At 45.7% G+C, this 10,873-nt stretch overlaps 1 protein-coding gene across 1 annotated transcript; it reads right to left on the bottom strand.

Annotated features, from left to right (window-relative positions):
- Window positions 1-6,416: 6,416 nt before the first annotated feature.
- On the bottom strand, window positions 6,417-9,515 carry LOC124866285. Its single transcript, XM_047362000.1, has 4 exons — window positions 8,945-9,515; window positions 8,292-8,853; window positions 7,943-8,164; window positions 6,417-7,848 (listed from the first exon to the last, which is right to left on the bottom strand). Exons 2-4 carry the CDS (start codon window positions 8,401-8,403, stop codon window positions 7,361-7,363), a joined length of 822 nt encoding a protein of 273 aa, XP_047217956.1. The 5' UTR covers window positions 8,404-8,853; window positions 8,945-9,515; the 3' UTR covers window positions 6,417-7,360.
- Between the last annotated feature and the right edge of the window lie 1,358 nt (window positions 9,516-10,873).

Raw genomic sequence — 10,873 nt, 5'->3', positions numbered from 1 at the left:
TTTCAATAAGTGTGAATTCTTTCAGCTTACGGTGAATAAACGAACATGCAAGAAGACCCCTCGGGGGTTGCTTCAACAGCAGCTACAACCACCTTGTGAGAGGGAAGCTCAATCTCTTCCACCTCTTCTGCTGTATGCTGTCCTGGTCTTCAACTCACAGGTGTAGACTGACCTGGAGCCTGGGATTCATACCAGGGGATTATTCTGCCCTTATGTGGGTATGAATACTTTTGCAGATTGTTGAACCCAAGGTGTAGACTAACCTATGGGTATGATGACTTCTCCTCACGCGTAGGGGATTATTCTGCCCCTTCTGTAGGGTGAGAAGGTGGCTCTTCAGTCGTCGTGTACTCTCTCAGGTTTTCCTGGACCTCAGCGAGGGAACTATGGAGGACCGATCCTGACAAAATTAAAAATAAAAGCAGAAATATATATATTTTGTATTTCCTTTTCCTTACACATGCGTTTTCATCAAGAAATGTAAATGTTTTGTTTTTCCTTTTCCTTACACATGCGTTTTTCATCAAGAAATGTAAATGTTTTGTTTTTCCTTTTCCTTACACATGCGTTTTCATCAAGAAATGTATATATATATTGTTTTTCCTTTTCCTTAAACATGCGTTTTCATCAAGAAATGTAAATGTTTTCTTTTTCGTTTTCATTAGACATGCGTTTTCATCAAGAAATGTAAATGTTTTCTTTTTCCTTTTCCTTACACAAGCCTTTTTTCTTTTGACATTTCCTCGTCTCTCTTTTTCCTTTACCGTATGCATTTCTGCTTCATTATGCAAATGAGGAGGGCTGCCTTCTTCTCTCCAGCTCCTCTCCTATTGGTCAATATACAGGAAGGAGGAGGATCCATGTGCAGGCCGAGGGTGTGTCCCAATTCAGGGGCTGGATCCTTCCAAATCCGTACTTGTGGGCTGATTACATCACAGCACGGCGCAGAAGGTCTGTCAGATGCTGCTGACAAATGTGTCCTTCTTTTGCATGATTTGAAGGATAAGTTGTGAGTATCCTTCGCGGTCCATCTTTTCCCACGATTCAGCCTTCATAACTTGGTAAGTTTAGGTCCTATTAGGGTGAGACACATATGGTTCTCTTCAACAGACCTAGTACTTTATGATGGAACCAGTTTGAGATCTGTAGATCTTTCCCTTCTTTAGTGATGATCAGAAATGTACAACGACGGGAGCCCCAATATTAAAATATTATAAAACTCTGATTAAAGCCTTGATGTTTAAGCCTTCATAACTTGGTAAGTTTAGGTCCTATCAGGGTGAGACACATATGGGTCTCTTCAGCAGAACTAGTACTTTATGATGGAACCAGTTTGAGATCTGTAGATCTTTCCCTTCTTTAGTGATGATCAGAAATGTACAACGACGGGAGCCCCAATATTAAAATATTATAAAACTCTGATTAAAGCCTTGATGTTTAAGCCTTCATAACTTGGTAAGTTTATGTCCTATCAGGGTGAGACACGTATGGTTCCATCATAAAGTACTACTTTAGTTATGATCAGAAATGTAAAACGATGGGAGACCCGACATTAAAATATTATAATACTCTGATTAAAGTCTTGATGTTTAAGCCTTCATAACTTGGTAAGTTTAGGTCCTATCAGGGTGATACACATATGGTTCTCTTCAGCAGAACTAGTACTTTATGATGGAACCAGTTTGAGACGTGTATATCTTTCCTTCCTTTAGGTATGATCAGAAATGTACAGCGACCAGAGACCCGACATTAACTTTTTAAAACACTATGATTAAAGTCCTAACGTTTAAGCCTTCATAACTTGGTAGGTTTAGGTCCTATCAGGGTGAGACACATATGGTTCTCTTCAGCAGAACTAGTACTTTATGATGGAACCAGTTTGAGACGTGTATATCTTTCCTTTCTTTAGGTATGATTAGAAATGTAAAACGATGGGAGACCCGACATTAAAATATTAAAATACTCTGATTAAAGGCTTGACGTTCAAGCCTTCATAACTTGGTAAGTTTAGGTCCTATCAGGGTGAGACACATATGGGTCTCTTCAGCAGAACTAGTACTTTATGATGGAACCAGTTTGAGATCTGTAGATCTTTCCTTTCTTTAGGTATGATCAGAAATGTACAGCGACCTGAGACCCGACATTAACTTTTTAAAACACTATGATTAAAGTCTTGACGTTTAAGCCTTCATAACGTGGTAAGTTTAGGTCCTATCAGGGTGAGACACGTATGGTTCTCTTCAGCAGAACTAATACTTTATGATGGAACCAGCTTGAGATTTGTAGATCTTTCCTTTCTTTAGGTATGATCAGAAATGTACAGCGACCAGAGACCCGACATTAACTTTTTAAAACACTATGATTAAAGTCTTGACGTTTAAGCCTTCATAACGTGGTAAGTTTATGTCCTATCAGGGTGAGACACGTATGGTTCCATCATAAAGTACTACTTTAGTTATGATCAGAAATGTAAAACGATGGGAGACCCGACATTAAAATATTATAATACTCTGATTAAAGTCTTGATGTTTAAGCCTTCATAACTTGGTAAGTTTAGGTCCTATCAGGGTGAGACACATATGGTTCTCTTCAGCAGAACTAGTACTTTACGATGGAACCAGTTTGAGACGTGTATATCTTTCCTTTCTTTAGGTATGATCAGAAATGTACAACGACCAGAGACCCGACATTAACTTTTTAAAACACTATGATTAAAGTCTTGACGTTTAAGCCTTCATAACGTGGTAAGTTTAGGTCCTATCAGGGTGAGACACGTATGGTTCTCTTCAGCAGAACTAATACTTTATGATGGAACCAGCTTGAGATTTGTAGATCTTTCCTTTCTTTAGGTATGATCAGAAATGTACAGCGACCAGAGACCCGACATTAACTTTTTAAAACACTATGATTAAAGTCTTGACGTTTAAGCCTTCATAACGTGGTAAGTTTATGTCCTATCAGGGTGAGACACGTATGGTTCCATCATAAAGTACTACTTTAGTTATGATCAGAAATGTAAAACGATGGGAGACCCGACATTAAAATATTATAATACTCTGATTAAAGTCTTGATGTTTAAGCCTTCATAACTTGGTAAGTTTAGGTCCTATCAGGGTGATACACATATGGTTCTCTTCAGCAGAACTAGTACTTTATGATGGAACCAGTTTGAGACGTGTATATCTTTCCTTCCTTTAGGTATGATCAGAAATGTACAGCGACCAGAGACCCGACATTAACTTTTTAAAACACTATGATTAAAGTCCTGACATTTAAGCCTTCATAACTTGGTAGGTTTAGGTCCTATCAGGGTGAGACACATATGGTTCTCTTCAGCAGAACTAGTACTTTATGATGGAACCAGTTTGAGACGTGTATATCTTTCCTTTCTTTAGGTATGATTAGAAATGTAAAACGATGGGAGACCCGACATTAAAATATTAAAATACTCTTATTAAAGGCTTGACGTTCAAGCCTTCATAACTTGGTAAGTTTAGGTCCTATCAGGGTGAGACACGTATGGTTCTCTTCAGCAGAACTAATACTTTATGATGGAACCAGCTTGAGATTTGTAGATCTTTCCTTTCTTTAGGTATGATCAGAAATGTACAGCGACCAGAGACCCGACATTAACTTTTTAAAACACTATGATTAAAGTCTTGACGTTTAAGCCTTCATAACGTGGTAAGTTTATGTCCTATCAGGGTGAGACACGTATGGTTCCATCATAAAGTACTACTTTAGTTATGATCAGAAATGTAAAACGATGGGAGACCCGACATTAAAATATTATAATACTCTGATTAAAGTCTTGATGTTTAAGCCTTCATAACTTGGTAAGTTTAGGTCCTATCAGGGTGATACACATATGGTTCTCTTCAGCAGAACTAGTACTTTATGATGGAACCAGTTTGAGACATGTATATCTTTCCTTCCTTTAGGTATGATCAGAAATGTACAGCGACCAGAGACCCGACATTAACTTTTTAAAACACTATGATTAAAGTCCTGACGTTTAAGCCTTCATAACTTGGTAGGTTTAGGTCCTATCAGGGTGAGACACATATGGTTCTCTTCAGCAGAACTAGTACTTTATGATGGAACCAGTTTGAGACGTGTATATCTTTCCTTTCTTTAGGTATGATTAGAAATGTAAAACGATGGGAGACCCGACATTAAAATATTAAAATACTCTGATTAAAGGCTTGACGTTCAAGCCTTCATAACTTGGTAAGTTTAGGTCCTATCAGGGTGAGACACATATGGGTCTCTTCAGCAGAACTAGTACTTTATGATGGAACCAGTTTGAGATCTGTAGATCGTTCCCTTCTTTGGTTATTCTTCTTGGACAAGCTTCGGCCGCACTCGGCCAACATCGGAAATTGTCCGTTACTCGCTCAGAGCAGCTAAAGACACCGCCTATTTCCACCCCGGTAAGAGCTAAATTCATGTAATTACTCGTTTTCCCCTGGTTAACTCAGCAGAACACCAACAGCCTTCATATATTACATGACTATTTGAACCGATCCGTGGGTTTAAACTGGACAAAACAGCCGAATTTCACTGTAATTATTGATTGTAGGAACTCATATTACAGCATTTATCATACGAAGTGATGCGTTTTTAGTCCAACACCAAAATACAATGCTGTGATCCTTTATGAGTGTTATTTCTCTACAAAGTCGGTTTAAAACTTGACAAACCCAGTTAAAAGGGGGCTAAATGAACATTTCATCCTGTGTATTTAACAGGGTTTAGTCTGCTTTTTATTCCCTGAGTCTTTTTCCATTTAAACTGTGAGGAGGGATGATTAAGGTGGCTGAAGTGCTGTGATACAGCTTCTTAATAACATTGTTTATTGTTATTTTATACTTCTTTCCATTAGATTCATCTTTGAATAAGCCACTGAAAATGGCTGTGACTTAAACTTCATTATGATATTGCCAGAAGAGCTTTTACAATTGTTATGTGTTTGATGCAATCATAATTCTCTCATTATTTTATTATTACTCTAATCCAATGTTTTTAGTCTGAACATCCTACCTTCAGACGGGCTCCTAAAGGGACCCTCATCCTTAAAGCCTCCAGAGAGGCTCAGGGTGTGGGACCCCAGAAGGGAGCCTACAGGGCCAAACCCAAGTCGTCCGGGAGGGTGGGGATGTCTCCAACGACACCCTCATCCTCAGCAGGTAACTGGGGAGAACCTTTCTCTGGCTGCTGGAGAACGACGTGGGCTACGCCGTTAATCTGGTCGCCTCCCACCAGAAGGAGCGTGAGAGGACAGGGTCTCAGTCTCCGCTCATGGCCAACAAGGTAGCATTTCATCTCTTTTTCTTATTTTATTCTATTCATTTTTAAGGACTAATGCTATCTTGCGTACTTGTAGGACGCCCTCCTGCGTTATTCCTCAGCCTACCCTGACTTTCTGGAGGCAGTCAGGTTCCACCGGGCATTTGAGGAGGCGCATGCCAGGTCTCTACAGCCTGGCCAGGAGGGACAGGCTCTTGTTGGCTTTGGCGACTTTAAATATGAGACCCTTCAGAGCCTCTATGATAGGATATAATGTTGGCACCTGTGGATGTTGCTGTGATGTCAGAGTCAGCTGACATTCTGTCTCATCTGCACAGATTTGTCAACTACCTGCGGAGGACTTCGCCTGCTCCAGGTTCCCAGATGGAGAAAGCTGTGGGATACGTTCGGCGCAGAGACAGACAGAGGACCGGTGCCACGGCTGCTGCTGCTGCTTCCGCCGCCGCCGCCACCACCACCAGCACCACCACCTCTACCTCTTCTACCTCCTCAGGGGGAGCGTCTGTCTCAGCGCCGAGGCCTGTTTCCAGGACTGCATCACAGTATGTGTCATCTTTTAAATTAAGAGATTTAAAGGTCTAAATGTAATCAAGTTTATCTGTGTTACCTCCAGAATGAAAGTTTAGCTAGAGAGAAACAACATGCTGTCTCACTTCAGTTTTGCAGCCTTCGTGTCTACAAGGCGTTCTCTGTCTGGGGTGGAGATGCAGGCCGCGTTGAAGAGGCTGAGCTCCTCAACTATGCCTGCAATTCCAGCAGGTGTGATGGAATTCTGAAGAATTGCCACATTGATGATGTCATTTTGTTGTTTTTACGATTTCATTTACAGCCTCCAGCAGAACCTCTCACCAGCTCTCTCCTCAAAGACTCGTGTGGAACCCAGCGATGAGGAGCTGGTCAGGGCGGCAGCTGCTGACACGGAGAAGTGTACGTAACAAGCATGTCGTTTCTTTTTGGACAAAGTGTTGACAAAAACATTTTACAACTGATGCTGACTGTTTTCTCCAATTTTATTTCACAAAAATGCACAAAGTCAGATGAACCAGAGGTGAAACAGTAAGTCCAGTAAATCACTCATCACTAACGGTGCTGGAGCTGCTCACCTGTCAACTCCTCACGACATCACCTGTAGATAAACAGCACCTGTTTCTTTGTCTTGTAGTCACCCACCCACCAGAGTCCTTCCCTCATGCAATTCTTTTTAACCATTAATCATCACTAGTCCTCAGCCTGCTTCTTTTTCTTCTTTTTGGCTGCATACCTTCTACATGAGATGTTTGTGTTTGGGTGTTTGAGCTGCAGATAACACTTTGTTATGGTACTGAAACATGTCTTTTGTGCTTCAGCCTCAGGTGCACAGGCATGTCCTGCCTCCACCACCTCTCTGCCTCCGAGAGACGCTGGTGTCTCTGTCCAGCTGGGTGACCCCACCGATGAGGAGCTGCTGGAGGCCACAGCTGGACAGGGAGACTCCACACATAACGCTCCAGAGCCAGCCACGGTGGAGGACGCCCACGCCCTGTTCATACAGGATCCTCTGCCACCTGCCGACGGTGCTGAGGTGAGTTAAGAGTCGAGAGTAAATCTTCTAGCAGTTAACTGTAAGGGACTCAATGCGATGTTGAAAGTGTCATCTTAATTTCTGCAGATGCTGCCCGAGTCCTGGCGGGCAGCTCTGAGCCCGGATCAGCAGGAGTGGATCGGCCGGACGCTGTTTGGCAGGGAGGCCTCGTCTCACCGACGACCTAAACCTGTGGTGGTACCCCCCCCTGCCACGGCCGGTCTACAACCAGCCTCCCGCTTCCCCCGGCCCCTTCTTCGCTTGTCGGCTGTTCCTCTGGATGCCTCACAGGATCTGGCGTCTACAGCTGTCTTGCCCCCAGCCTTTGTGCACCGGGTCCATGACCAAGGCTGGGCTGTGCAGGATCATCCGGAGGGTCCTGGGCATCGACGGCTGGTACCTCATGGCCACGGAGTACCTAGAATGCCATCGGTGCAAGAAGAAGGTCGGAGGGTGGTCACAGGGCATCGTTGGGCAGCTGCCCCCCACCTATAGCTGCCTGTTCCCCGCTGTACTCACGTACAAGTAAGACTCAACCTTAACAACCGTGTTTTTTTGGAACTTAGTAATCCCAAAAAAATCTGATGCAACTGGACTTTTGTATATGCTGACTTGGTGATGTTTCTCCCTTCTGCAGGCTGTCCAGTGACCAGAAAGTGGTTGCACAGCTGAGGTCACGCACTCTGAGGAGTTCTGGAGAGGAGGAGCCTGGCTTCCAGATACTTCGGGAGAGGAAGGGGGTGACTCAGACCTGGGTGCACCTGACTGGGATGCTGCCATAGAGGAGGAGGAGGAGGAGGAGGAGGAGGAATCTGGTGGGAAGATGGTGGGGTCCCCCTCATCGGATTGTATCCCCTCATCCTCATCCTCAAGGGTGGAAACGGCAGCACCCTCATCCGGAGCGTCAGGATCCAAGTTGATCTCCTCAAACACACTGCCCGTCTGCCGGAACAGGTACTCGAGCCCGATGAGTTCACCTGTGATGAAGCAGAAAGCACAGAGGAACTGTTAAAAACCTTTTCTCCGATGTGTGATGATGAAAAAAAGATAAATGTTTTCCACATCGGTTACCTGTATATGAAGCGGGCTTGGTGAAATCCTCAACCATCTGATGTCCAAGCACCCATTGGCTCTTCTGGTTGAGGGCGTGTTTGAGGTGGCCACAGTAGGAATGCAGAGACGTCCTTGTTTCAGCTGCATCCGCAGGCGCCGCTGCCGCTGCACAATCCTCATTCCACCTGACCATTCCGTCCACAAGGAACGCCTGAAAGTACCTGGCACTAGAAGATGTCCCTGAGGAAGCACATTTAGCAATGAAATATTGGATTTAGCTTCATACGATGAAAACACAAACAAATACACACAAATGAGCGCGTAATAATGAGCTTTTTATGTTTTTTGGAAAGGGAGCCGCCTTTACCTGGGATGAAGTGGTCCAGGTGGAGGTGGAAAGACTCCAGAGAGGTTGATCCCCTCGCACAGCGATAGACTGGGAGGCTGATGCCGCCTTTCGTCAGCGTCCCAATCTGCATGTACAGCTGCACGGCTGGCGGGTCCTGGATGCAGCTGAGGTGACGTCTCTGCGTGTCCCAGACGTCCTGGATGCGGAGATCATCCAGCAACGGGATGTTCAGGGTGTTCCGGCCTGCCGGTCCTTTGAAGGTGTCCAGGAGGTTCTGGATGAGGAGCGCAGTGTTCTCCAACCCACGCGTCCTGCGCCGACAGTGGAGCCTTCACTCCTCCTTGGAGATCCTCTGGACCACCTCAGCGTCACTCAGGTTGACCATCCCGTGCTTCCTCCCCAGATCCGACCGCTTGGCCTCGGTGAGACGGCGGGCATCTCCGGAGTCCACTTCGAAGATGCAGTGAGACAACTGCTTCATGAAAGTGGGGTAGAGCTCGTGGCTTTCGCTTGTGACACCACAAGCGAAACGTCGCATCAGGTGCCAAATGTCCAGACAAACCACGAGGTTCCACCACACCTATGACACAGACATCAGAGTGAGTTAGATGAAGATGTCAGCCAGCAGAAATGTCAGCCAGATGAAAACCTAAAATCATCTCAGTTCTTACATGAAACTGTATTCGACATGCCGTCTCGGCTGCAGCAGTCGCGGTCAACATACATGAGGACAGGGGAGGAACCTCGGCGACTCGTTACCGCGCCATCAATCCGGCCGCCATGGTGTCCAGGCCCTCGGAGCCCTACGAGTAGGTGAGGATGCTCATGAGGACCTGGCCGTGCTCGTTACCCATGTTGGTAACCCAGGCAGCCGTGTCAGAGGCGGCACCGGTGAGCATCTTCGTCACCTGAACAGAGCTGTGGTTGTGTGAGCGAGAGAGAGAGAAATACCACCATTTATAAGCACCTGCCGTCGACTAACAGAATTTCAGACCTTCTTGGTGGCGAGTGAGGTAGCTATGGAAAGGCCTCGATGCCCTGAGTGAACATGTGCAGGAATGGTGACTGTGAGCCTTTCCCGCTTTGGGCTAGAAGGCCTCAAAGTCTTGGGATTTGGGGTGTCTTTTAATTTTTGCTTTGGCAGGAGTAGGTGCTACAGCAATAAAGGTTATATATTTGGCTAGCGCAGATGAGCACGGATCTCGTACATTTGGCCATGCCCCGTGAGTGTGGTGCTTCCAGCTGGCGCCCTTCTGGTAACTGCCCCAGGCCTGCATTCATTTGGGCTTGGACTATTGCTCATAACTCTGGATGTGAGCGACTGGCGGTCTGGACTTGATTTGACAAAGGGCTTTATCACAGCAGGCCGGAGGAGCCTGTTGATGGGCAGGCATGGGGTTGGCAACTTTTGAGCCGTTTGTCGTAGGATCGCGAGTGAGGTAGCTATGGAAAGGCCTCAATGCCCTGAGTGAACATGCGCAGGAATGGTGACTGTGAGCCTTTCCCGCTTTGGACTAGAAGGCCTCAAAGTCTTGGGATTTTGAGTGTCTTTTAATTTTTGATTTGGCATTAGTAGTTGCTACAGCTATAAAGTATATATATTTGGCTAGCGCAGATGATCATGGATCACGTACATTTTGGCATGCCCCGTGAGTGTGGCCAGCCCTTCTGGTAGATGCCCCAGGCCTGCAATCATTTGGGCTTGGACCTTTGCTCATAACTCTGGATGTGAGTGTCTGGCAGTCTGGATTTGCTTTGACAAAGGGCCTTGGGGCAGCAGGCTGGAGGAGCCTGTTGATGGGCAGAACTGGGGTTTGCAACTCTTGAGCCGTTTGTCGTAGGATGGCAAGTGATGTAGCTTTGGAAAGGGCTCAGTTCCCTGAGTGATCATGCGCAGGAATGGTGACTTTGAGCCTTTCCCGCTTTGGGCTAGAAGGCCTCAAAGTCTTGGGATATGGAGTGTCTTAATTTTTGCTTTGGCAGGAGTAGGTGCTACAGCTATAAAGGTTATATATTTGGCTAGCGCAGATTAGCACGAATAACGTACATTTTGGCATTCCCGTTAGTGTGGTGCTTCCAGCTGGCTCCCTTCTGGTAGCTGCCCCAGGCCTGCATTCATTTGGGCTTGGACTATTGCTGATAACTCTGGAAGTGAGTGTCTGGCAGTCTGGATTTGCTTTGACAAAGGGCCTTGGGGCAGCAGGCCGAAGGAGCTTGTTGATGGGCAGGCCTGGGATTGGAAACTCTTGAGCCGATTGTCGTAGGATGGCGAGAGAGGTAGCTATGGAAAGGCCTCGATGTCCTGAGTGAACATGTGCAGGAATGGTGACTGTGAGCCTTTCCCGCTTTGGGCTAGAAGGCCTCAAAGTCTTGGGATTTTGAGTTTCTTTTAATTTTTGATTTGGCAGGAGTAGGTGCTACAGCTATAAAGTATATATATTTGGCTAGCGCAGATGAGCACGGATCACGTACATTTTGGCATGCCCCGTGAGTGTGGCCAGCCCTTCTGGTAGATGCCCCAGGCCTGCATTCATTTGGGCTTGGACTTTTGCTCATAACTCTGGATGTGAGTGTCTGGCAGTCTGGATTTGCTTTGACAA

Source organism: Girardinichthys multiradiatus, chromosome 3, assembly GCF_021462225.1.
Source record: "Girardinichthys multiradiatus isolate DD_20200921_A chromosome 3, DD_fGirMul_XY1, whole genome shotgun sequence".
Taxonomy (NCBI): Eukaryota; Metazoa; Chordata; class Actinopteri; order Cyprinodontiformes; family Goodeidae; genus Girardinichthys; species Girardinichthys multiradiatus.
This window is presented reverse-complemented; position numbering and strand designations above follow the sequence as displayed.